A 27,940-nucleotide genomic window follows, 5' to 3' on the forward strand; every position below is an offset into this window, starting at 1 on the left:
AGCTGAAAGCTGAAGTGAGCTTTTCTGATTACTTTTTGTCTGGTGTCCGCCTGTCTGTCTGTAAACTTTTTACATTTTCGACTTCTTCTCCAGAACCACTGGACCAATTTCAACCAAACTTGGCACATAGCATCATTTGGTGAAGGGGATTCAATTTTTTTAATATGAAGGGGCACACTTTCTTTCAAGGGGAGATAATTAGGATTAATTGAAAATTTGTTGATATTTTTCAAAAATTTTCTTCTCAGAAACCATTTGGTCAGAAAAGCTGAAACTTGTGTGGAAGCATCCTCAAAAGGTGTAGATTCAAGTTTAAATCTTGGTTCCAATGGGTAGGCTTGGGTAACAGTGGGGGGGGGGGGGTGTCAAATTTACATAGTAACATATAAGGTTAAATTTTAAAAACCTTATCGAAAACCATTTTGCCAGAAAAGTTGATGAAACCTATGTGGAAGCATTTGATTTACCATAAGCTGTTTGGGTCAGAGTTTGTCAGTATGGAATTGTTGCTCAATTGAGCGATGTGGCCCTATGGCCTCTTGTTTTACCAGGCTTTCTTCTTTATATGCATTCAAAATTCAAATCAGATTCTGAAAGTAATATTAGTTTATTTCATTTTAAGTTAAATGATCCATAATGGTCATGTACATGTACAAAATGTGAGTCGAAAAAAAGGAAGAGTTTTTCCATTTCATTAGATTGACAGATAAATAGCTTTACAAGTAATGGTTACATGGTATATGGGCTACCAGTTTCAACATTCAAATATCTGTCATGTTTAAATTCTTCCCTTGAAGGGCGAAATTATGGGTGGTTCCTCTTTCCAGTGAGGCGGCCATGATTTCTGAACGCTAGGGCGGGCTGTCACTTTGTCGTAGTAGGCCTTCATATTGGGGAATTTCTCGAGCTCCAAACCCATGCGTACGGATTGGGCAATGAATGGGTAAAACCACACATCAGCCATGCTAAAATCTGGTCCTGCCACAAAGGCTTTGGTCTTGATTGAAAATTTGTGAAATTGAAAACTTAATTGATTGTAGTAACCTTTGAAAATTAGATTTGCTGAAAACATCATGTTAAATATTATTATGCACTAGAATATTCTTTTTGTTTTGAGTAAGATGGAACAACAGATGATTTAATTAATTTTAGTTCCCCGTTTGCAAAAGTGAATAAATTGAAAAAACATTAAATACCAATAACCAACAAAAATTAGATACAGTACCTCCCCAAGATATGCCTCCCAGCGGTCCAATTCCTCTTTTGCAGCCTCTACTTTCTTGGCAACTTCTTCCTATTAACAGATGATATTATTACCTAATCAAAGGAATTTATTTGTTTTATTACAAATTAAATATTTGATTCTATTTTGAACTGCCGGTCAATAGACTGCGATCTTTGGACCTGCAACGTATTTCAGAACGCGGGTATGGTAATGTTACATCCTTTCGATAGTTCTCAGGGAATGTATATTCCTTTACATAGACGCTGTTTTTAGTACTTGGTGAAACCAAATTCAATGTTATCAAAATGGAGTTCAAATAATCAACAGTTTTAAAGCTTTATATAAGCCTAAGGTAAACGACTATTTAAAATCTAATGGGTTGAAGACCCCCCCCCCCCTTCTTTGGGTAAACTAATATTAAATTGAGATGTTGTAATGCATTCAACAGGTTTTGTGCATGTAAAAGATGAAAAAAAAATCTGAGTTTATTGCATTATGGCACGAAAACCATCTGCAATATGAAAATTGTAAACCACGAAAACTAAAAAAGGAATTAAGTAATAAAACAATTATTTAATGCTTGAAAAGTCAATAGACCAGAATTTTTTCCCTTGGTGCAGGGAACAGCACAGTATGATCTATTGAACAATAGATCATACTGAGCTGTTCCCTGCACCTCGGGAAAAATATTCTGGTCTATTGACTGCTCAAGCATTAAATAATTGTATATTCCATTCATCAACAGTTTTTAAAAGTTATAGAATTAATTAATGCCTCATTACATATTTGTACAAGAAAGATTTTTTTATCTTCCTAGAGAAAGATGATCTGTTATGTGTACTTGGGTTAAACAGTGGTATTTTCTTTGTCAAACTCATTTACATTTGCAATGCAATTTACATGTAGCACTATATATGAATATATGATTCTCAAAAAGAACATAACTTGCCTCTTTGCGATCCTCTTCCTTTGTTTGGAAGAAGTAATAGAGTAGGTCCAATACTAGCTTCTGTTGCATGTTGGCGGCAGCCTGTGTTTAATGATTAAAAAAAGCTCTACATGCCTAAGATTGTTTCAATTGGTGATAACGTCTAATTTAATGCATTATATCGGTTTATACATTATTACAGTAGTGTATTTACCTCATGCATCCTCTGGAGAACGCGGGCTCTCTTGGCTTTGTCAGTAGGAATGAGTTGTGTCCCTTTGTCTGTGTAAGTACACTAGGAAAGCAAATAACAAAATTAGGGATCTCTCTCTCTCTACTTACATATGTACATATATATAGGTTTATTACCTCGAGGTATTCACAAATTGCGTTGGATTCATTAACCACGATGTCTCCATCTTTAAAGGTAGGTACCTATACAAATAAAATTATATACAAATAATTATAATAGCTTTCCAAAAAGCTTGCCAGACTTAACAAAATTATTCAACAGAAGCATGCATGTATCAATTAGGCTTTTAGGATATGAATTTTAATTTTCGCTGCTGATCATCAATTCGTAAACAACGTGCAGATTTAAGAAATTTCGGTCTTTTCTTTGATATAAGGCATGTGCATGTATATCACTTGAAATTAAATTAGTTTTCATGGTTTCAAATCTGTCCGATAAATGACAGATGGTAGAGACATGCCAGAAAAAAATTAACATCCATACGTATAGCGTGAAGATAAATTCTCTTAACAGCTATGAGTTTGAAAGTCTATTTTTCTGGCATGTCACTATCATATCTTTGTCATTGAAAAAAGAGCAATGTCTTTCAAAAAAAAAAAGAAAAAAAAATGCTAGAGAATACATGGTTAAGATCTGGAGGAGTACGGTTGGGCTAACTATGCTGGAACCCCGTACGTTAGTAAAGCGTGTGTGATATCGGAGTAGCTGTGCTGGAATACCGCATGTAAGTGTCGATTTTGGGTACAGAATTTTATCGGACTGTCCGTGCTGGAATCTTCGCACGTTATCAAGCTTTCATCTGGAAACTCCAAGATTCGGGTTTTTTGTTGCTTTTTTTAATACCATGTACCGTTATGTATAGTCCAACCTAAATACAACTTGTTGGACTTATGTTTCGTTTTGTAGTTTTTATTCAGCGTAAAATTGAGCGAGTGTAACGAATTGAGCTTTCCCCTGAATTCACAATATGGACTTTAAAAAAACTTTAACTTTACATTTCACAGTTTACAATGCAAGATACTTTCGTGAAAGTTGGGTAGTATTTTAGTAGAAAGTCAAGTGGCTCTGCCGGGATAACCACAACTTCATTGGTGAAAATTAACGATGAAATCTTTTCACACTTAAAATTTCATAATTTCTTGAAAGTTTATAGTGATCGATCCAGATTCTACTTGACGATACAACCATTTCTTATAAACTTTTGAACAAATTGATTGAACATTTTTCAAAGAAATTCTACATGAGAATCACAAAACGCTTTTTTAAATGACGCTTGATAAAGAATGTACAAGAAAAAAAATTCGATGAGATTTCGTCTGCTAAACATTTAAAGTTTTCTCGGTAAAGCCAAACGTCTCTCATTTCTTGAAAAGAACATAAACCTTTGTTGACTTTTTATTGTACAACAACTTGTTGATTAAATAAACAATCAAATTAATTGATTAATTTGAAAAAAAACAAAACAAACGCTTGCTTTTCCGGTGATTATTTTTAGGGACTTGTCAACACTCGAACGTTACAGCTACTTATAGCAAAGTACGCAAGTATATTCAACAGTCGGCATAATAATAACAATAGTGTAGTGTTGTGCGGAGGCGAGTGCACTATGTATCAAACCCTGACTACTATTTAGGCATAGTACATGCACAACACAACACTATTATATAAATAGTTAGACTAGACCAGTATGTACCCTTTAAAGTCCGCCGCATTAGGGGTTTTTAGGGAACATGCTAGCTGATAAGATAGAACACCATGTGCACTACAGTTAATGTAACAATTAACAGACCTGAACATGTACCACTACTAATTGCGGCTATATTAAATTGGTCTACATTCTACACTGCATTATATCTGACATGGAAACTCAATTTTCTTTTTTTTAAAAACTCCGTATTAAATTGCACTTATTTAAGATTATTACCTTCGTGTCCCTTAAATATGAAATGCAAACCTCAATGCAGTCAATTAAAAAAAAACAATTGTGACAGTTGAAAAACTAGAGCAGAAATAGACATGATTATCGGTAGTTCAAAATGAAGAGCAAAAAAGACATTATTATAAATTGGAACAGTTAAAAATTATATTAAAAGAAAAAATATCCCACACCACACATATTATTGATAGCTTTATTATTTTCACTTAACGGTCACTATTTTGAAGGGGGGGGGGGGTTTACATTTTTCAGCTACCTATATACTATATTGTTACACCACTTAATGCACACACTTTCGCGTCGGGTATTATAGTTTATGGCTATTCAATTAGCAATTAATACGTCGATATGAATTTAATACAGAACGTGTTAATAGATTAAATGTCACTCATAGATTTGAATTTAAACCCCATGCATGCATTATGCATAATAAATAGCAATAAGGTCTTCCGTTGGAAACGAAAGACCTTAATAAAAAGGACAGTTAAATGCCTAACGTGTACATGTATACTATAAATTACAATTAATTACACGGCCTGCATACTTGTTACGCATGTAAGATGGAACATTTGCGTACCTGACCTCGGGGGTTGAGTTTTAGAATATCCTCCCCTTTCTGTTCCTTGTTGCTGAACGTTATCAATTTGTTCTTGTATCCCCCGAAACCTTTCTCCTCCAAAACTATCATAGGCTTCCAGCAGGGAATGCTGCCCGACCCCCAGAACAGAAACATGTTCTCTGCCATGATGATGATGATATTGCCACTCTCACTGACTGTGTGTTTGTACAGTGTGTAGAATCACAAGTAGTATGGAATGCCGAGAGGGAATTTTTTTCATAAACTGCTGTTTTGGGCACGTAATACAAACAGTCCAGAAGGATTCAGAGGATATTTAGGTTTAGAAATAACTCTTTGATACTGGAGAAATCTGTTACATCTTGGATTTTTTTTTCAGTGTCAAGGGCATTGAAATAAAACACATCCATTTTTGGCACTGATTGTCCTATGACAAAACAGAATGACAGTAGTAGCACGTATAGAGGGGCCTATAGGTAAGTAAAGAAACAAACAAATAAGGGTTACACATATAGTGTACAGTGGGTTCCTCAATATTCCTCCAGTACCAATTTTCGTGGATTTCGCTGTCGAATTGATCCAAAGAATTAAATGTTCATTGAAGTACAATTTTTTATTTCTATTTTATTATTGGCCAGGAAATAATGTGTTGTTGAAACTGTGATTTTCATTAAATCCACAAAAATTGATGACCATGAATATTGATAAAACCACAGTATGTGCAAATTTTGGTAATATATTGAAACTGAAAAATACAAATATTTTGTGTAGCTGTTAAAGAAAAAAAGCCTTAAAGTCCTTTTAATGAGAATTTCCATCTGCCATACATGTACTTGATAGGTTAAAAATTATGAGTTTTGAGATTTCTGATATATTCTTTAGGGCCTGGAGACCTCATAGAAAAATTAGAAAGAATCTTGCAGGATAACGAGGTATCCTTAATAGCTGCACGTGCTGAAAGGTAAACGACATGTTAACAGGTTATTTGTAAAAAAAAAAAATGTTTGAAACTGCACTTTCAGCAAGTCAATTTGAATTGAGTGTTTCATAAGCATACACTGGTAATCAATGCAAATTTGTGAGAAATTATTTTTCTCTGTAAAAAATTAAATATTTTTGTGATATTATTTTAAATTATGAAATGTATTTGATGAATTTTAAGTTGAAAAGCTTTCTTTCTAATTTTCTCCATAAAATTTTGACAACCTTTGAACGATGCAAAAGAAAGACTTGTAAATGTTGACCTTAGACTAGTCATGCGCGGATCTAGAGGGGGGGTCGGGGGGGTCCCGACCCCCCCTGGAAAATGAAAATTTATTAAATTTACATAGTAAAATTACCGCGAAAATATGCCTCGGACCCCCCCTGGCAAACACAATTATCCTTCGGACCCCCCCTGGAAAAATTTTCTGGATCCGCGCATGCTAGTAAAGGTCATTTGACATGTTCAAGGTCAAATTGATGAGAAGAAGTATGGTTAAGATTTAAAATGGATGGCTTAAATGATTTTGTTACAGGGAAGAAAGAGATTTCACTCAGACGTTGAGGAGAGAACAAGATGCAGCATTTTTAAAATCCTCGAAAGCTGACCAAGAAAAGGTAAAGTGATGACTTTAAAGTTTACTTATTTTATGGTACCATAATAGTTCTTTATGATATGATAATTTTTCATGTTACACATACTTTACTGCTGAAAATGTCTGTCATGATGGTTTCTTCTTCATAAAACTTATCATGTTTAAATGCATATCAATAGGAAAGGAAACGGAGAGAAGAGCAGGATAAAATTGACCAAGAAAAACAAAGATTAGTGGATGAGGAAAACAAAAGAAAAGAAATGATACAGGTAATTTTTAGCTCACAGAGACGAAGTTGGGGGAAGCTTATGCTATACCCCAGTGTAGGCGTCCAGACCTGGTTAAAGATTTTGTTGTAGGTCCTGTATCTAAGTTATTACTTGCCCTGTCTTCACCAAATTTGCATGGATGATGCATCTGGACCTACTTATGGACTTGAAAGACTTGGATGCTGAATCTGGGCCATGAATTTCAGATGCTGGAGGAGGTTAAGGTTTTTGTAGCAAGTTAAAGTTTTTGGTGCAGGTGCTCTTTGATAGCCATTTCTAAGTTACTACTGGTCCTAACTTCACCAAAATTGCATAGTTGGTGCATCTTATGATAATGATGCACCAGACAGACTTGAATGCTGAATTTGAGCTATACGTTTCGGATGCTGGAGGAGGTTAAGGTTTTTAGAGCTGGTTAAAGTTTATAGAGCAGGTGCCTCTGATGATTATATCTTAGTTATAACTGGTCCTAACTTCACCAAACTTGCATTAAATGGTGCGTCTTATGATACTGATGCACCCTACAGGTTTGAATGCTGAATCTGAGAGCATCTTCATGCAGTAAAATGATTTTTGTATATATGCCAGAGGTTGAAGATTGATTTCATGCATGATGGAACGCAAGAAGTGAAGAACCTGAATAGGTTTTTATAGCTGTTTTAAATGCCCACAGGGAGAGTTACTATCTGCCCCTGGGGATAGAGGATAGGAAGTTGTTTTAAATAAAACATGTATATGCTAGCAACCTTGTTTTAGTTTATCTATGAAAACATATACACATAAAACCTATCTTAAAAGTTGACAAATATGGGAAAATTATTTTCTATCAGAATCTTGCACCTTTTCAATATCAGGCTATGCACTCTATTATGATCTTTCAACTTTTCGCCATATTAAAATTATAGGTTTCATAGTCCTTTTTGTAAGATTTCAGGCAGGGAGGTGGTCATCATTACAGTATTATAATTTTTCTACTCCAGAATGAAATTTAATTGAATGCATATATGAGATTCTTCGACAAGTTTGTGTATGGCCTATGGTACTCAAGTTACCGTTAAGGCCTATTGGCCTCTTGATTTTCTTATTTTTTTTGGGGGGGGGGGGCGGTAATTCTACTAAGTAAAATATAAGTTCGCAATTTCCAGACGGAGTCCCGATCCATCCCCACCTCCCAGATATGTGCTTGTATATATGTATTATTACTGGAATGCAAGATGAAAAAATTAAGATTCCTCATCTCGCGGTTTATTTTTAGGAAAGAGAAAGAATGAAGGAAGAATTAAAGATTGAAATCCCAGAGGAGCCTGCAGTAGATGACCCAGATGTAGTACGAATCGTTCTGAGGTTACCTCACGGATCAAGGACTGAAAGAAGATTTCTGAAAACCAATCATTAAAGGTGATGCCTGATAAAAACGACCACACTATAGTTGCTTTATTATATAACTGGTCAAGGTGTGCATGCTTCTGTAAAAGTGGTTATTTACGCATGGGGGGAATTTACACTAGTTACATGGTAAGCTTAAAACCGTGTAAAATATCCCTGTGCGTATGGTAAAAAAAAATCAAAACTTGTGTATGGTAAATCATGCATCTGCATACTGTGGAATCATTTAAATTCGTGGGGGCCAATTTTCCTGGATTGTGGATTTTTTGCTTATTCGTGGGGATGTTATTTCATGGATGCGCCGGTTTTCTTTTTCATTAACAAAGATAACTCTTTATGAATTTGTTTTCGTTGAGGATGTAAATTCGTCGGGGAGGGCTACCCACGAATACCACGAAAATTGAGTCACCACAAATTCTAATGATTCTACAGTATTTAATGCCCATGCGTATTGTTTGACCCCAGAAAATGTGTACTTTACCACCAGTGTAAATAACAACTTTTACAGTACTATCAACTTTTACAATACTATGAATGCAGTATTGTGTATTGATTTCAATATTTACTTTGTATTTCAGTTTTTATATTATTTTGCATTCTGTCATGAGGACTGTCCGGATGACTTTCATGTAGTGACAAATTTCCCCGAAGGACTCTCCCCTGTGAACCCTCAAAGAACGGCCCTGATCCCCCTTCCTTTGAAGAGGCGGGGCTAGGCTAAAATGAAATGCTTTTTGTACAAGATAATGAGGCATGATTTTCACAGGATATACATTTGGAATAACACTATGGCTCCAAAAAGGAAAAGTTTCAAAACGAAGGCTATGTAAAATGCAGGCGTTTACCAAGAAATTTGGTAGGAAGAAAGGAAAAAAAAGCAAGGGAAGATTCTATTATGTTATGCATTTTATTGATCAGAAAATTGTCGTTTATATTTTGACCAGAATGTTGTTCCTCTTTATAACCAAATACAAATGTAGTAAGAAGTACGTGTTGTCAAGTCAATGAGCAACCCAGATGTTCCTGTTTTTAAGGTCTTCCGTTTTCAACGGAAGACCCTCTTGTTATTCTATTGTTTTTAAGGTCTTCCGTTTCCAACGGAAGACCTTATTGTTTTCGTTCGGTTTCTTTTTCCCTATTATTATTATTTTTTTTCTTTTTTTTTCCAACCAATTTTGTGTACGCGATTTCTCTGAATCTACCCGACCGATTTACATGAAACTTTCAGGTCTGATAGATAATGATCTGAACCTTATTGGAAATTTTTTTTAATGATGACGTCACTTCCGGTTTTGAGTTATTTACAATTTAACGATTTTCAGAGGGTCGGCTTGTCCAGGGTTAAACTCCTAAACGATTTAAGATATTGAGTTCAAAATTTCAGGGATTGTAGACAAAAGGTTGTAGATCTGACATGTGGTATATATATTTTCCTGTGACCAAAAGCGCTGAAGCTCGCCCGAGCTCGAAAATTACAGTTAAAAAAGCGTCGTGATTTTTCGTGGTTTTCTTTCAATATCTCTTTCCTGGATAGTATTTTGTTATAACATGTAGAACAAAAAATCTTTATAAAGTAAAGAGCTTTGATGTGACATCAAGAAAAAGGGGCTGACCCTTCAAATAAGGGGCTGAGGGGGCTCTAAAGTCTTTAAATGATAACTTGTTACCGTGAAATATTTTGTGATACGTTATAGAAGCAATTATGTTCATTCTAACGTTATCCACCTACACATGGCAATTATTTACTCCTATGTTACGTAATTAGGGATTTTAAGGGGCCAAAAGTCCAAAACTTTCATGCTAAATATCTCAAAATGGAGGACAATTTTGAAAAGCAATATTGAACAAAAGATGCTCAAAATATTAAGCTTAACAATAATTAACCATTATTTCTTTGTTATGCGGTCCCTAAAAGGAGTTACAGGGTCGGCCCCTAAAACGACCCTCTCAAAATATCTCGAGAACGGTACAAAATTTGTAAACACATGTTGAACAAAATGTGTTTGAATTGATTAGATCTTTCATTTAAAATCATGAAAAAGGGGCTGGCCCTTCAAATAAGGGGCTGAGGGGGCTCTAAAGTCTTTTAATGATAACTTTTTACTGTGAAATATTTTGTGATACGTTATAGAAGCAATTATGTTCATTCTAACGTTATCCACATATACATGGTAATCATTCCCTCCTATGTTACGTAATTAGGGATTCTAAGGGGCCAGAAGTCCAAAACTTTGATGCTCAATATCTCAAAATGGAGGAAAATTTTGAAAAGCGATATTGAACAAAAGATGCTCAAAATATTAAGCTTAACAATAATCAACCATTATTTTTTTGTTATGTGGTCCTTTAAGGGAGTTAAGGGTCGGCTTCTAAAACGACCCTCTCAAGATATCTCAAGAATGGTACAAAATTTGTAATTACTTATTGAACAAAAAATGTTTTAATTGATTAGAGTTTTTATTTGAAATCTTGAAAAAGAGGCTGGCCCATTAAATAAGGGGCTAAGGGGGCCTAAAGTCTTTTAATGATAACTTTTTACTGAGAGATATTTTGTGAAAGGTTATAGAAGCAAATATGTTTATCCCACAGTTATAATATATCCAAGCAATGTAATGATTTTTTCATGTGTTACGTAATTAAGGGTTTTTAGGGACCAAAATTCCAAAATTTTGGACACCCATATCTCAGAAAGGAAAAATATTTTGAAATGCAGTACAGAAGAATAGTTGTTCAGAATGATGTTCTTAACAATATGTAACCTTTAAAATTTCGTTAAAGGGCCCCTTTAAGGAGAAATGGGATCGGTCCCTAAAACCTCCTTTCTCATATATCTCCAAAACGGTAACGAATTTTTGAACATTTGTTGACAAAATGTGTTTAGATTTAAATGTCCTTTCATTTAATATCAAGAAAAAGGGGCTGGTCCCTTAAATTAGCGGATCAAAGGGCTCTAAAATCGTTTATCTGTAGCCCTTTCAAGAGAGCCATTTTGTGAAAGGTTATTAAAGATAGATTAGGTATAATACGTTATTATATACTAACAATATAACGATTTTCTCTTGTGTTACCCAATTAGGGTTTTTAGGGACCAGAGGTAAAGAAGTTTAATCTTTTTTATCTTGATTGGAAGAAATGCTAGTATTTAATAAAGCAATGTAAGAGAACTTATAAAAAGCGGTACAAAAAAGCATTAGTACTTCACTCTTTTTTACCATATCATGTTTTGTTGTCGAAATTCAAAGTCGATGATGTCATAATTCCTTCTAAAAAATCGGACGGAAGACCTCCTCGTTGCTCGCAACGAGATCGTGTCTAGTTTTTTATTATTATTATTCTTCTTGTTTTTCCTTCTGACTTCTTTTTTGCTTTATATCTCAAAAAGTATTCGACCGATTTGCAAGAAATTTTCAGGGATTATGTTAAATTCTTGTCCCTTGACGCTTTTAAAGTTTCCGTCATTAAATCACTTCCGTTTTCTAGTTACGTCATTTTAAAATTTTTCAAAAAGTGAATTTGTCCATGACTTTTCTCGTAAACGGTTGTTTATAAAGACTTGAAATTTTCTGTGATTGTAAATCTGCGGATTTACTTATGGCATTTGACCAAAAAAACGTATTTTGTCACTTCTGGTCGAAACCGGAAGTGAAACAAATTTTTCGAAAAAATGAATTTTCTGATCGAATCAAAAATGAAAATGTGTTTTGTAGAGCTTATTAAGCTGAATCTAACACTGAAAGCCGTTTTCAATTCGGACGATGCCTGACAGAGATATCGGGGTTTAAAAATTGATTTTTCCGGAAATTTTGATTCCGCGTCCTTGGTTTAAAAAATAGCGTAATGTTCAAAGTAAAATTAACTCGTACCAAAAATAATTGCTAAGTCGTACTTGAACACATTCGGATTTTTTTTGTTAACTCGTTCTTGAAATCGGAAAGGTTTTTGTTAAGTCGTACTTAAAATCATTCGGATTTTGTTAAGTCGTACCAGGAATATTCGATTTTTTCATCTTTTTATTTTAGTTACTCTTGTTATTGGTTTAAAAGCTCTGCTTCTTACAGGAACTTTTAGCTTTACTTCCGACATTAACGGAAGACCCACTCGTTGCTTTGCAACGAGCTTTGCTCTAGTTTCTATTTATATTTTATAATTTTTTTCCCCTCATGTTCAAGGGTACTCTGGAAATTGATAACTTTAGGAAATCTTTTAGAATGAATTAGTTTGATTTATTATAAAAACCTAAAGATATGTTTAGTACGTACCTAAGGGTTACCATTTCAGTAACTACTACATGTCCTCTGGAGGGCGTTTCAGCCTTTTGTTAATTGTATGATCAGGTCATTTCATTTTTCTCAAAAACCATGGAATAGTACATGAAGTGTTCTTTATACTTGAAATACATAGTTACATACTGTGGAATTGTTTAAATTTTTAGGAACCAATGTTTTTGAATTGTCAGTATGTTAAAAGTTTATTCGTCGAGTGAATAAGTTTTGTGGATTCACTTTCATGTATGAAAAATACAAACTGTGTTTAATAATTAAAAATTTGTTGGGATGAGCTTACATAACATATCCATGGCAAAATGAGCTCCCATGAATTATAATAATTCCACAGTATGTACAATGTAATGACATGGTAAGAGTCAAACAGAAATTATTTCTTACATTGTATTTCCAGGGGAGCAATACTGAAAGTCCTACTCATAAATTGCTTCATTCTAGTTTTACATTAAAATTTTTGTGCCTGATTTGTCAAATTTATGCCTTATATATTTGACACTTAGTTAAAATAGAATGCTGTTTTAATAAATTCACTGCCAAATTATGTTTTGAAAACATTGAGATGCTTTAATGGTATATTTATTAATATTATTTAGAAAGCATACTCAAATGTCACAGTGATTAAGATGGTTATATAGTTAATAATGTGTTTTTGTATGTTATTAACTTATTACTTCAGTAAACTTCAGGCTCTTGAACAATGCACAATACTGAATGATGTTTATGAAATTGTCATCAAATAAAAATTACAACATATGATAACACATATATCTCAAAATAGTCCCAAAAGGATCATTAAATGACATCACTATACTGTTATGTCATCTGCATTTCGTCAGTATTTGTATGAAAGTCTTTATTTTTTATCTAGTCAACCTTTTTATCTCACCTGAGCTGAAAGCTCATGTGAGCTTTTCTTTCTGTCTAGCGTTCGTCTGTCTGTCTGTCTGTAAACTTTTTTACATTTTCGACTTCTTCTCCAGAACTACTGGACCAATGTCAACCAAATTTGGCACGTAAAGCATCATTTGGTGAAGGGGAGAGAAGTTTGTGAAATGAAGGGGCATTCTTTCTTTCAAGGGGAGATAATTAGGACTAATTGAAATTTGTAGATATTTTTCAAAACTCTTCTTCTCAGAAACCATTTGATCAGAAAAGCTGAAACTTGTGTGGAAGCATCCTCAAAGGGTGTATAGATTCAAGTTTGTTCAAATCTTGGTTCCAAGGGGTAGGCTTGGGCTACAGTTCGGGGGGAGGGGGGTGTCAAATTTACATAGGAACATATAAGGTTAAATTTTAAAAACTTTATCAAAAACATTTTGCCAGAAAAGTTGAAACCCATGTGGAGGCATTTGATTTACCATCAGCTGTTTTGGTCAGAGTTTTGTCAGTATGGAATTGTTGTTCAACTGGGCGATGTGGCCCTTGGGCCTCTTGATTTACCAGGCTTTCTTCTTTATAGGCATAAGAAATACAAAACAGATTCTGAAAGTAATATTAGTTTATTTCATTTTATGTTGAATGATCCATGATGATCATATACATGTACAAAATGTGAGTCGAAAAAAATGAAAAGTTTTTCCATTTCATTAGAATGACAGATAAATAGCTTTACAAGTATTGGTTACATGGTATGTGGGATACCAGTTTCAACATTCAAATATCAGTCATGTTTAAATTCTTCCTTTGAAGGGCGAAAATTTGGCTGGTTCCTCTTTCCAGTGAGGCGGCCATGATTTCTGAATGCTGGGGCGGGCTGTCACTTTGTCGTAGTAGGCCTTCATATTGGGGAATTTCTCGAGCTCCAAACCCATGCGTACGGAAAAGGCAATGAATGGGTAAAACCACACATCAGCCATGCTAAAATCTGGTCCTGCCACAAAGGCTTTGGTCTTGATTGAAAATTTGTGAAATTGAAAACTTAATTGATTGTAGTAACCTTTGAAAATTAGATTTGCTGAAAACATCATGTTAAATATTATTATGCACTAGAAGTTCCTCGTTCGCAAAAGTGAATAAATTGAAAAAACATTAAATACCAATAACCAACAAAAATTAGATACAGTACCTCCCCAAGATATGCCTCCCAGCGGTCCAATTCCTCTTTTGCAGCCTCTACTTTCTTGGCAACTTCTTCCTATTAACAAATGATATTGCATTCATCAACAGTTTTTAAAAGTTATAAAATTAATAAATGCCTCAGTACATATTTGACATTTGTGGTTATGTATAAGAGAGATTTTTTTTTATCTTCCTTGAGAAAGATGATGTTTAATGTGTTCTTGGGTTAAACAGTGATAATGTGTGTTTTCTTTGTCAAACTCATCTACATTTCTCTGTCATTTACATTTGCAATGCAATTTACATGTAGTACTATATATGAATATATGATTCTCAAAAAGAACATAACTTGCCTCTTTGCGATCCTCTTCCTTTGTTTGGAAGAAGTAATAGAGTAGGTCCAATACTAGCTTCTGTTGCATGTTGGCGGCAGCCTGTGTTTAATGATTAAAAAAAGCTCTACATGCCTAAGATTGTTTCAATTGGTGATAACGTCTAATCAAATGCATTATCTCGGTTTATACATTATTACAGTAGTGTATTTACCTCGTGCATCCTCTGGAGAACGCGGGCTCTCTTGGCTTTGTCAGTAGGAATGAGTTGTGTCCCTTTGTCTGTATAAGTACACTAGGAAAGCAAATAACAAAATTAGGACTCTCTCTCTCTCTCTCTCTCTCTCTCTCTCTGCTTACATATGTACATGTATATAGCTTTATTACCTCCAGGTATTCACAAATTGCGTTGGATTCATTAACCACGATGTCTCCATCTTTAAAGGTAGGTACCTATACAAATATAATTATATACAAGTAATAGCTTTCCAAAGGCTTGCATTATTCAACAGAAGCATGCATGTATCAATTAGGCTTATAGGAGATGAATTTTAATTTTCGCTGCTGATCATACATTCGTAAACAGAACGTGCAGATTTAAGAAATTTCGGTCTTTTCTTCGATCTAGTGCATGTACATGTATATCACTTGAAATTAAATTAGTTTTCATTGTTTCAAATCTTTTTCGATAAATAAGAGATGGTATAGACATGCCAGAAAAAAAATAAAAATTCATACATATAGCTTGAAGATAAATTCTCTTGACAGTTATGAGTGTGAATGTTTATTTTTCTGGCATGTCACTACCATATCTTTGTTATCGAAAAAAGAGCAATGTCTTTCATAAAAAAAGAAGAAAAAAGGACCGCTAGAGAAAGCATGGTTTAAGATCTGGAGGAGTACGGTTGGGCTAACTGTGCTGGAACCCCGCACGTTAGTAAAGCATGTGTGATATCGGACTAGCTGTGCTGGATTTCCGCACGTTAGTGTCGATTTTGGGTACAGAATTATATCGGACTGTCCGTGCTGGAATCTTCGCACGTTATTAAACTGTCATCTCGAAACTCCAAGATTCGTTTTTTTTTTTTTTTGAATACCATGTACCCTTATGTATAGTCTAACCTAAATACAGTGTACAACTTGTTGGACTTATGTTTCGTTTTGTAGTTTTTATTCAGCGTAAACTTGATGGAGTGTAACGAACTGAGATTTCCCCTGAATTCACTATACGGACTTTAAATAATACTTGAACGTTACAATTCACAGTTTACAATGCAAATCAAATACAAGATACTTTCGTGAAAGTTGGGAAGTATTTTTTAATAGAAAGTCAAGTGGCATGCTGCCGGGCTAACAACAACTTCATTGGTGAAAATTAACGATAAAATCTTTTCACACTTAAAATTTCATAATTTCTTAAATGTTTATAGTGGTCGATCCAGATTCTATTTGACGATATAACCCCCCCCCCCTCCCCCAACCCATGTAAAGGATTGGATTGTTAAGAAAACGAATATTATTTTAAAACATACCAAAGACTTATTGCACGGTTTACTGTCCATTTGAGTTAATGCATTGTTAAATGCATTGTATGGTAAAATAGTTTTAGACTAAACCAGTATGTACCCCGTGTTAGGTTTTTTTAGAGAACATGCTTGCTGATAAGATAAAACACCATGTGCACCACAGTGAATGTAACAACAGGCCTGAACAAGTACCACTGCTAATTGCGGCTATATTAAATTGGTCTACAATCTACGCTGCATTATCTCACATGGAAACTCAATTTTCTTTTTTAAAAACAAACTCCGTATTAAATTGCACTTATTTAAAATTTTTACCTTCGTGTCCCTTTAATATGAAATGCAAACCTCAATGCGGTCAATCCAAAAAACAAACAATTGTGACAGTTCAAAAACTAGAGCAAAAAAAGACATCGTTTTTGATTGCAACTGTGGTAGTTCAAAAAGAAGAGCAAAATAGACATTATTATAAATTGTAACAGTTAAAAATTACATCAAAAGAAAAAGTATCCAACACCACACATATTGTTGATAACTTCATTATTTTCACTTAACAATCACTATTATGAAAAGGGGGGGGGGGTGTTACATTTTGCAGCTACCTGTATAATATTTAATTTATCATTACACCACTTAATGCACACACCTTCGCGATCGGGTATTATAGTTTCTGGCTTTTCAAATTAGCAATTAATACGTCGATATGAATTTAATACAGAACTGGTGCTAATAGATTAAATGTCACTCATAGATTTGAATTTAAACCCCATGCATGCATTATGCATACTAAATATTAAAGTAAATAAAAAAGGACTGTTAAATGCTTTACGCGTACATGTATACTATTAATTACAATTTTACACGGCTTGCATACCATGTTACACGGAATATCTGCGTACCTGACCTCGGGGGTTGAGTTTTAGAACATCCTCCCCTTTGTGTTCCTTGTTGCTGAACGTTATCAATTTGTTCTTGTATCCCCCGAAACCTTTCTCCTCCAAAACTATCATAGGCTTCCAGCAGGGAATGCTGCCCGACCCCCAGAACAGAAACATGTTCTCTGCCATGATGATGATATTGCCACCCTCACTGACCGTGCGTGTGTGTACAGTGTGTGTATAGAATCGCAAGTTGTATGGAATGCCGAGAGGGAAATCTTTTTATATAGGTTCATGAGGTCATTGCGAAATGGGTTGAAATTTTAGAGCGATCTTTTGTCATTTAAATGCGGAGAATCCGAGCCCTAGATCTTAAAGTTTAAGCCTTTCAAACTAATATTGCACAGGAAAATGGCATTGTTGTATCGTTTTTGCCAGAGTGTTTGATGCAAAACACTACTGAAGCGTATTTTTATACCATAAATTGAGGAGTTCTTAAAAATCCTCAAGAACTTGTATTAATGATCTTTGTATAATTTATCAAATACCAAATATTTGCATATATATATAGATCGTTTAAACATTCTAAACGCTATCTTCAACATGTTTCGGAGCAAAATACTAGTAATGCATTAAGAACGTATCTGTGAGCCAATGCTCACTAGTGATATCCCCGCTCTAATGTGAATATGCAAAATAAGAAAAGTCGACAATTAACAGAAAATTGGCATCCGATTAGTACAAAAATATATCTTACAATATAGCATGCCTAAACAAATAGTGTGTTAAAATTTCAAGCATCTACGGTAAATAGTTGATGAGAAATCTATAACGAAAATTTGTTTGAAAAATTAGGCTAAAAATAAACAGTCATCGTTTAACAAAAAGTTGACGTCCGATTGGTACTAAACATATATCACTGGCGTCGGAAGCAAATTGAAAGTGGGGGGCTAGACTCATCCTCTGAAATATTGAGAAAAAAGTAATTCCCAAAATCATGGAAATCCTAATCCGGGGGGGGGGGGGGGGGGGTGTTTACCTATACTTCCCGAAAAAAAAAATTACTTACCCAACAATTTTTTTTTCCAAAATCAAGAAATTCCTAATCCGGGGGGAGGGGGGGGGGGGGGGGGGGGAGTAGTATGCTTCTGAATCGAACTTTACAATCTTTCAAGGTAAATTTAGAAACAATAATCTTTCCTGCGAGAAAAAGTGGGGGGCTGAACCCTCTATTATGCTATGTTTCTAATGGTAAGGTATAAATTTGCAAAAAAAGTGGGGGGGCTAAGCGGGGGGGGGGGCTTCTGAATAGCAGACACTGTCATGACATTAATTTTTTATGTTCGATGAACTGTTTACGTTTGCTTACATTGTAGCTAATTTCGAACCCGACGTTATCATTATGCAGAATGATTGCACGCGAGGGTGTATAACAGTTTCGGTAGGGCAACTATTTCTTGTGAAATATAACTTTTTCCGGGAGGGCAATATAACTATTTCCGGTGTGATTAAGCAATTTTCAAGGCATAGTATTAAAATTATCCCATTTGTGACATAACGAGAAAACTAAACAAATGGTGTCTTAAAATTTCAAGCATCTGCGATAAATAGTTGCTTAGAAAAATGCGACAGAAATCTTTGTTACGGACGGACAGACACACAAGGTAACAGTATACCCCCTTCTCCTATTTCTGATCCGGAGTATAAAAAGTGTAGATCAGCGGTAAGAAAATTTTAACATGTGTTGAAAGATTTTATATACTAGATTTTGACCCGTGCGTGCACGGGTTGACATTGCATAATTATGATATCGGACTTTTAAGAATAGATACATCGACACACCGTAGTGTTGACATTTACTTAACCAAGCTTTAAAACTACTATAATGCTATTAATTTCACTACATTCTGCTTAGTTAAAATAATCTAACTGTGCCCCGGAACAGGCCTTCACCCCCGTTATGTATGGCACGCCAAATTCAAAAAATGAGCTAAACATAGTTTCACATTTGATAAATTAGGTTTATCGACTGTTAATTATAGTTTACGAACCTCAAACTGTAGTTAACAATTCGTTAACTATAGTTTTAATCTAACGGTTGTAAACTATAGTAAACGAATGAGAATCTAAGTTTATCTGTCTGCAAATAACGTTAACGATAGATTTTGCTGATAAATATAGATTCACATCTGTAAACTATAATTTACATTCGTTAACTATAGTTAAGAGTTGTTAATCATTGTTTCACAATCGTGAAACTATATTTATCAGATAAATTATGTTTTGCAATTGCAAATGGTTGTTTTCAGTGTTAATTATAGTTTTACATTTCTGAAACATAGATGATCGCGTTAATAACTATGGTTTACAGATGTGAAATATAGATTAACGGCGTTAAATAAAGTTTCACAGATGATAAACCAGGTTTATTGACTGTAAACTATAATTTTCAGACGCTAAACTATAGTTAACAATAGTTTATTAGTTCGTTAACTATAATTATCGATTCGTTAACTATAGTTTTCATCTGCAAAACCATATTTAAAGGTTGTAAACTATAGTAAACGAATGAGAATCTAAGTTTATCTGTCTGCAAATAACGATAACGATAAATTTTGCTGATAAATATAGATTCACATCTGTAAACTATAATTTACATTCGTTAACTATAGTTAAGAGTTGTTAATCATAGTTTCACAATCGTGAAACTATATTTATCAGATAAATTATGTTTTGCAATCGCAAATGGTTGTTTTCAGTGTTAATTATAGTTTTACATTTCTGAAACATATATCACCGTGCAAAATTCACTGTTTAATTATAACTTTATTTTGGACTTTACTTTTAAAATTCAACATCTGTTTCGTAATATTTTCTCACAATTTATTTCTTACTAAGTTACAAGTTTATTTTGTGATTGACACTTTTCGGACTCTATATGTGATTTCAAAGAGACAGAGTGCCACGTCTCAAGGACTGTTAATCTCTCAAAACAACAATGTGCAATTATCAGCTTTACATGTCTTGGACATCAAAGACTCATTGAGTCTATTTAATTATTTTATATCTGTGAACCTTTCACTCAGCTTACTTATGTCATCACCTGTCAATTTATACTTATTGTTCAGATTCTTATAAATAATTATGTACAATTGTCAATCGGCAGTCTGGAATACGGCGGCCAGCCTCGGCCACGTCCGACTCACCCAGAGTCTTGAGTCCGGAGGCCTCTACTGGCCAAATCCGTTAAATTGTTATAATGTTGCCATCGATGAGTCTCGACTAATAAAAACGGAATCCTGCATCAATTGCCTGTTTATTTCTCTGGAACTGTATACTGGTGGACCTTCGGGAATACGGCAAACCTACCCTTCGTTTTTACCTTATGGCCTACAGCGCGCCACAACCTCATACATTATACCCTTTACGCCAACATTCCCTCACCCGGTTCGTACTGCACACGACCGATGCAAATCCAGAAGAATTTCCCTAGCACCGTAAAATCTACGCGGTCACACATAGATGATCGCGTTAACTATGGTTTACAGATGTGAAATATATATTAACGGCGTTAAATAAAGTTTCACAGATGAAAAACCAGGTTTATTGACTGTTAACTATAGTTTACAGACGCTAAACTATAGTTAACAATAGTTAATTGTTAACTATAGTTTACGAACCGTAAACTATAGTTAACGATTCGTTAACTATAATTATTGTTCCGTTAACTATAATTTTCATCTGCAAAACCATATTTAACGGTTGTAAACTATAGTTAACGAATGATAATCTAAGTTTATCTACAAACCTAGTTTATCGACTGTGAAACTATGATTAGCTAATTTTTGTGAATTTGGCGTGCCATAGTTTTGTAGCCAAAAAAAAAAAATGCAGAATCACTCCGAAGCGATTTTGGAGAAAATTAATGAGGCTGCATTGAAAATTACAGTCAAATTTTCATCTAAAAATTTAATTCATTTTAATGAAGAATTCAACACTTTTTCTCCAACGTTTTTTACTCGCTTCGAATTTACACACTATGTTGACATTTGGAACTCTCGGGATAATTCATATTAAATGCTTTGAGTTAGAGTTATCTCCCGTATTCCTTTGATGAACAGAATATAAGACAAATTTTGAATGAAAAACACGTATTTGTAATATCGTTTCTGAGTTTATCCATGCAAATATGATATTGTGGAAAAATAAACTAAAGAGCCTCTCGTGATTTAGCGTGAATGTAATGCGCATGTGCAAGATTGTCAAATCCAAAAAATCCAGATAATTTCCGGATTTTTTAAAGGAATTTTCGTTGATTATTAATTGGCGAAGCTTGATTGAGAACAAATAAAAAGAAATTGGTAATCTTCAAGTACCAATTGCAATGATGTTTAAAATATATAAAACAAAAGACAGTACTCTTCCGATTTCTCGGCATTAAAGCCCAAAAATTCGAGTCTATTATTTTAATATCAATAATAATAGTAGTATAGATAGATAGAATAGATTAGATGTAAAGGGGTGTTTTAAAATGGGTCTCTCAGTCAGAGAGATGTTTACAATTATTTTTCGAACTATATAATTGAAAGTCAAGCCACGAAAATGAATGATTTCGCTGTTACGTTTTGATATCTCTATTACCCAGGTTTTACGGGGCTTTTGTCAGCGACAGAGGATATTTGCTACTGACGAGTTTCACGAGTTTTACCATGATATCGCCATTAAAAATCTTGAGAAGGAAAAACTGTGCTTGGAAATTTGATTTCCCCTCCTGAAAATATCGGTATTCTACATACATGTACATGGACTTGTGATATATTTTGTTCAGTGTACATTTTTTTCATATTAATTGATGAGTGTATGTATATATATCTGTGTTCATCTTTAGTTGCAAACAAAATAAAATTGATATAATCGTTTAAAATAAATTTTTAATTCATAAACACATTTAATTACATAACAACAACAACAAAAATAAATTCAATAGAATATATCAGTTATTTTGATTTCGAATGGTAACATGCTAAAAAAAATTTACTAGATCAGTTTTAAAGAAAATGGCATGTAACAGGTAAGCACGCGCATAGTAAGAGGCAGGCGCACCGCAATGTGGCACTGTTTCGTCCATTCACTCATAGTACAGGGCATACACGGAGCCGTCGGCAAAGATGTGGCGGTTGTGGAAGGAGGCGGCGGCGAAGTTGTCCCTATCGGCGTCCCACAGATAGCGGGACCCAATCTGTACCCCCTGGTCGTGCATCTGTCCGATCGTCACGGTGCACACCAACTTGTACCTAGAAAGACGAAGCTTATATTGGTACCTGTCCACAACTTAGTATTAAAGTACCAGTACATGGACGTACAGACTTTCTTTTGTTTCTGTTACATGAAAGAAGGGAATAGTTTGACGGACAAACCTTTCACAGATGGCAAGACTACAAATTTTGAACTACGTGTATTATGTTCAAAATATGTAGGAATTATTCTTTGCATTTAAGAGTTTATTACAGAGGCAAATGCATCTGCATAGCTAAAAGATTTGATTGGCGGATGCCTGTACACATGCATATGACTTACCTCTTAAAGTTGAGTTCCTTGACTCTGTGTTTGATTTCGTCTGACAGCTTTTTGGACAAATAGGAGCATTCTATGGGGTCATACTTCATTCCTAAATACATGTTAAGACAGATGTTAATATAAACAATAAAATGCTTTTTGATGACTCATGCGGGTTATGAAGGTAGCGATCATTGCAGAAAAAATTACATAACCCGAGTAAGCGGGTTATGTATTTTTTCTGCAATGTCGCTACCTTCATATCCCGAATGAATCACCAAAGAAAGCATTTTATTGTTTAAATAAGTAATAGGGAATCATTCTTTGAGTATTGTGAGGTGATGAAATACAATGAACGGTCGGGCGTGATCAAATCTATCATAAAGCTCCTCGGGCTTTTTTGGATTTGATCACCCACGACTCTTTTGATCACCTCCTAATACTCGAAGGATGATTCCTTATTCCTTAATTAAAAGCATATGATAATCACTTCACTGCTTTATAAAAATTTCTCCATACTTTTCCCATTTCGCTCCTGGAAGATAATATCAATTTTCATGATGAACCACTTTCTTTGAAGAACCACTAGAACAAGGTTAGTGTTCATTTGTGATCCTACACAGACAACTGTGCCTCACTTATTTTTCTCGTGAATTAAACGTGAAAACACACGTTAAATTGCCCGCGTGACTATAACTCCACACGACTTCACATGAAGCTTCCAGCGAATTTCACGTGAAGCACAATTCAATTGGCTGAGTCCTCTTGCATTTGAAAATTTATAGATGTATGTACATACGTCACAGGCACCTGAAGTTATTTTCTTATAATAATTCCAATTAAAGAAAATTTATCCCAACGTAATTTTAGAAAAAAATATATTAGATAGAGGGTACATTTTCTTTTATAATGAGAAAAATACATTAGGAAGGGAGTATAGTGTTCGTTTGTGATCCTACACAGACAATTGTGCCTCACTTATTTTTCTCGTGAATTAAACGTGAAAACACACGTTAAATTGCCCGCGTGACTATAACTCCACACGACTTCACATGAAGCTTCCAGCGAATTTCACGTGAAGCACAATTCAATTGGCTGTGTAAGAGTCCCCTGGCATTTGATAACTTATACATACATGTATGTACATACGTCACAGGCACCTGAAAGTATTTTCTTATAATAATTCCAATTTTAAAAAATATATCCCAACGTAATTTTAGAACTATATATTAGGTAGAGGGTACTTTTTTCTTCTTATAATGAGAAAAAGGGGTATATTTTTACTATTGGAAAAATCAATAATGGCAGGTGCCTGTGGTATACGTTTGAGTCTGTTGTCATCACCAGCCTTTTAGGTTTATTTCATTATGCCATGTCTGACGTTCGATGCTCTCTCCTCGTACATAGAAACACGAGATATCAGTAGAAAACATGTAATTGCCCGAGAGCACCGTTAATAGGATCGACATATACAATAGACACTTCCCAAGAACATAGAATCTAATAGAGTTCTAATAATTGATGTCCATTTCAAGCTATTAGTAAGGAATTCATGTTCGGAAAAAGATTGCTATTGATGTTTCAATTTTCCTGTCATTTGATATACTCAAACCCCCTTCCCGTAGCTTGCGTGTTTTACAAACATAAACGCAATGGTGTGCAGCAGCAGCAGGTGCACATGCTTGCTAAAACAATGATTGCTAATCATGTCAAACTCGGGGGGAGGGGGGGGGACGACGACGACATTTTGTGTCAGTCTGATACTGGGTATTAATAAACGCTAAACCTGTGATCGAATTCATTTCCTTCTAAATAATGGAAGCAGGTATATTAATATTTAGGGGTGAATTGTTGAAAACTGATCGTCTAGGGAATCATTCCCTCCTACCTTCCAGATTAACTTGCAGGACCTGCTCTATAATGGGCCTGACTTTGTCCGCTCTGAACTTTGATGGTGGATCCAACTGATACGTGTTCTCGTAGTAAACCTTTAAACAAACCCCAAATATCAGTCAAGTAAGTGTGCTATTATTATTTTTTTTTTGGGTATATTTTGATAACCAAAATTTGTAAATGAAAAGCGATGCTCTTTTTTTTTCAAAATCATGCATATTTTCCATGTGAAAAATTAAATACTTAGTAACTCGATCTCTCACAGTTCAAAATCAGAGACATGAAAAAAATACCTTCTTCGCCCTATGAAGGCCCACATCTTCGTCATGGCGAGGATCACAGGCGTAGGAGATGACGCTGGAACCTGCGTTCTTCAGGGGTCGGTGTAGGGCGACCACGTCAAAAAGGCTGGACACCTTGGCTCCTAAATCCCTTCCCGTCATCGCTCTGTCAACTTCCTAAACATGTGCGTGTAAATAGTGGATCATCAGTAGGTATAGATATATAGTTACAGACCGTTCTCATGCAGCAGTGTATCGTGTACCTCTTGTACTACTACTAGCATGCTGTACATGTAAGTTGTCCTTGTGAGTCTCTATCGGCGATTGATTCACATAAAGACTATAGAAAGGTGCTTATTCGGTTTCCATGGTAAAAAGGAAGCTAGGTATCCACGGACGCTGAGATTGATTGGTTTGATGATCTCTGTTGTGCCACTTTAGTCTCGAGAGTCCCTCGTTAAATCAACAGTTCATGTGCGGTTTAATGGCTGTATGAGGACTTGAGAATAAGCACGATCGTAATTACACAGAGACAAATCAAAACCTAATAAAAGTAACTTTCATTGATTAATGATTAAAGGAATCTCCGCGTTCACAAATGTCGCATCAAAATTTAAGAGACGTTTACACAAAAGGAACAGAGCAATCGGTTTGAAAATTTCATGAGAGTAGCGATGTCGCACTGACTATTGTAAAGATATTACATATTCTTTTATCATGATAAATAAAAATGTGTTTGCAATAATGTCTTCATTATGATAATCTATGGTCGTAATTAAATTACCAACGACAGTATTGATAAAAACATTATTATATAAAAAAAAGTTTTTGATCCCCTATCTTTTTATGCGAGCGTGATTGTTGCAAGCAATAAGGTAACGTGCCTTGTGACGAATGGGCCATCTCTACTCGTATTTATTGCCTTCGGTGGCTGGATTTAGAAGTAGCTATGTTAGATTGCTATAAATCACGGTGAAATATTAATCGTCAGTTCCTTCTGCTTGCGTAATAAAATAACAATCAAAAGTGCAAGTCCCGCTCGAATCGATTCTTTCCTGCAATAATTCCGATTCCATGTTAAACAAACGAACTTTTTCTTCATAATGCATCCACCCATTTTTTGTTTCTCAAATTAATACAAAATTATTCACATTTGGTACTCAAATTAAGTATAATTTTCACAAGTTCGTAGATCTATCCAATCAATGATATCTTTGCCAAGGACATTGCTATAAATATATATATATTTGTTGAATTATGAACGATTTAAGAAATGGCTTGAACATATTATTGATAAGTGTATTGCACGCCAAATTTTACAAAAAAGAGCTGTTGCTTAGTTGATAAACTAGGTTTAACTATAGTTTACGAATTGTAAACTATTATTTACGTTCGTTATCTATATAGTTTCACAAATTGTGAGCTTGCCGGAAAGGCCCGAGAAGATACGATTGCTTTAAAACAGTACATATGTTCTACTGATCTTGAAAATTTTCGCCTCGAAATTGAAATTACAGTAAATACAGAATAATGAAAGCACGGTTAATGAGCTACGACATCGCCGATGTCAAGCTTACTCTAGATTCACAATTCTATTAAAACAAAATTATAGACTTCCACCCCAGTCCGCCGTGCCTTCCTATTAGTTAAAGACTGATTCAGAAAATTAAACCAATGCACAGGGACCAAGCCCGTTTGAACATTAATTTCAATGTAACCATAAATTATGGTTACGTTGAAATTAATGTTTAAACGGGCTTGGCCCCTCTGAACCAATGTTTTAGAAATCTCCTTTTGTGTTTTATGATGGCTACATCGCGAGCTCACCAATCTTTTTAAAAGATAAGCTTGTGACTTCATTAAGTTGATTTTTTCATACCTATTGGTTTTTTTTTCGTAAGAACAAGTTCATAAGTTAAGAAATTGGACAAAAATTGTCGGTTAACCTTCTTTCTTACGTCTCGCGGGCATACACCTCTTGCACAACATAGGATATAAACTTGCATGTTGTGGTACCTGGTGTACTTATAGTTCCTCTATATTTTCAAAATAAATAAACATTTCTTTTTCATCTCTAGGCATAAAGTTTTGCATTGTCTACGGCTTGTCTGTCTGTGTCTCTCTCTCCTTCTGTGTGCGTGTGTGTGTGTGTGTGTGAGAGAGAGAGAGAGAGAGAGAGAGAGTGAGAGAGAGAGAGAGAGAGAGCGAGCATTCATACAAAGCTTCCATTCATTGAAAAATTTTCCAATTTCTTTTGCTAAGTCAGTGTGCTCCATCTTTTAAAAGTCAAGTGCCAACGGCCGAACCCATATGACTCTACTAGACACAACAATAAACCTACTTGTATACGGTGATATTTCAAAAATTCCCTTTCTGGTAACTCTCTTATCTTCGTCAAACCATTTGTTTTAAAAAGATTGTGAACTTATTATTCAGACAAACGCATAGATGATACAGACAACACTACAGTCGTGGTCAAAATTGTGTTCAATTTATACCCAGAAGTAAGAATAAGAACAATTATGTCGATATGCTTTATTAATAATATAATCAAAACAAAAAATATTTTTGGAGCGTTCGGTATTTCTTTTAATATTTCAAAAATTCCCTTTCTGGTAACTCTCTTATCTTCGTCAAACCATTTGTTTTAAAAAGATTGTGAACTTATTATTCAGACAAACGCATAGATGATACAGACAACACTACAGTCGTGGTCAAAATTGTGTTCAATTTATACCCAGAAGTAAGAATAAGAACAACTAGACTCTTGTTGCTATAGCAACAAAAAGGTCTTCCGTTCCTCATTTATTAATCTGCACATAAAATCCAGTTATCTTGTAAACAGAAAATGGATACATGTAAATTTTGTCTTTCCTCAAATTTTGGATGTTCATGTTTTCGTTAGTTATAATATCTCGTTGAAAAAAGGCTTTTATCTAGGGACCGGAAACGAACAAACCGAAGTGATTTAAAAAACGGAAAGTA

At 34.7% G+C, this 27,940-nt stretch overlaps 3 protein-coding genes and 2 long non-coding RNA genes across 9 annotated transcripts; 2 read left to right on the forward strand and 3 right to left on the reverse strand.

Moving 5' to 3' along the window:
- Window positions 1-588: 588 nt before the first annotated feature.
- On the reverse strand, window positions 589-5,153 carry LOC136275710 (glutathione S-transferase A-like). Of its 4 annotated transcripts, none has more exons than XM_066085509.1 (6): window positions 4,920-5,152; window positions 2,523-2,588; window positions 2,368-2,448; window positions 2,171-2,255; window positions 1,226-1,290; window positions 589-997 (listed from the first exon to the last, which is right to left on the reverse strand). In XM_066085509.1, exons 1-6 carry the CDS (start codon window positions 5,085-5,087, stop codon window positions 779-781), a joined length of 684 nt encoding a protein of 227 aa, XP_065941581.1. In that variant the 5' UTR covers window positions 5,088-5,152; the 3' UTR covers window positions 589-778. The 4 variants fall into 4 exon arrangements, with proteins under 4 accessions (XP_065941581.1, XP_065941580.1, XP_065941583.1 ...); XM_066085508.1 differs by having other exon boundaries at window positions 1,226-1,294; window positions 2,175-2,255; window positions 4,920-5,150; XM_066085511.1 differs by lacking the exon at window positions 2,368-2,448 and having other exon boundaries at window positions 4,920-5,153.
- Window positions 5,154-13,914: 8,761 nt separating this feature from the next.
- On the reverse strand, window positions 13,915-17,487 carry LOC105323777 (glutathione S-transferase A). Of its 2 annotated transcripts, none has more exons than XM_066085517.1 (6): window positions 17,247-17,487; window positions 15,212-15,277; window positions 15,039-15,119; window positions 14,842-14,926; window positions 14,500-14,564; window positions 13,915-14,323 (listed from the first exon to the last, which is right to left on the reverse strand). In XM_066085517.1, the coding sequence occupies exons 1-6, from the start codon at window positions 17,412-17,414 to the stop codon at window positions 14,105-14,107; spliced, it is 684 nt and encodes a 227-aa protein (XP_065941589.1). In that variant the 5' UTR covers window positions 17,415-17,487; the 3' UTR covers window positions 13,915-14,104. The 2 variants fall into 2 exon arrangements, with proteins under 2 accessions (XP_065941589.1, XP_065941588.1); XM_066085516.1 differs by having other exon boundaries at window positions 14,500-14,568; window positions 14,846-14,926; window positions 17,247-17,486.
- A 1,116-nt stretch (window positions 17,488-18,603) lies between these two features.
- Window positions 18,604-22,526, forward strand: LOC136275522 (uncharacterized). Its single transcript, XR_010714105.1, has 2 exons — window positions 18,604-18,666; window positions 21,871-22,526. It is a non-coding gene; the product is annotated as an uncharacterized lncRNA (long non-coding RNA).
- LOC105324168 (dynein light chain Tctex-type 5-B) lies at window positions 22,139-27,429 on the reverse strand. The gene is made up of 5 exons (XM_011423251.4): window positions 27,297-27,429; window positions 24,968-25,132; window positions 24,670-24,769; window positions 22,803-22,893; window positions 22,139-22,519 (listed from the first exon to the last, which is right to left on the reverse strand). The coding sequence occupies exons 2-5, from the start codon at window positions 25,115-25,117 to the stop codon at window positions 22,354-22,356; spliced, it is 507 nt and encodes a 168-aa protein (XP_011421553.2). The 5' UTR covers window positions 25,118-25,132; window positions 27,297-27,429; the 3' UTR covers window positions 22,139-22,353.
- LOC136275521 (uncharacterized) lies at window positions 24,658-25,063 on the forward strand. The gene is made up of 2 exons (XR_010714104.1): window positions 24,658-24,797; window positions 24,940-25,063. It is a non-coding gene; the product is annotated as an uncharacterized lncRNA (long non-coding RNA).
- Window positions 27,430-27,940: the final 511 nt, after the last annotated feature.

Source organism: Magallana gigas, chromosome 5 (assembly GCF_963853765.1).
Source record: "Magallana gigas chromosome 5, xbMagGiga1.1, whole genome shotgun sequence".
NCBI lineage: Eukaryota > Metazoa > Mollusca > Bivalvia > Ostreida > Ostreidae > Magallana > Magallana gigas.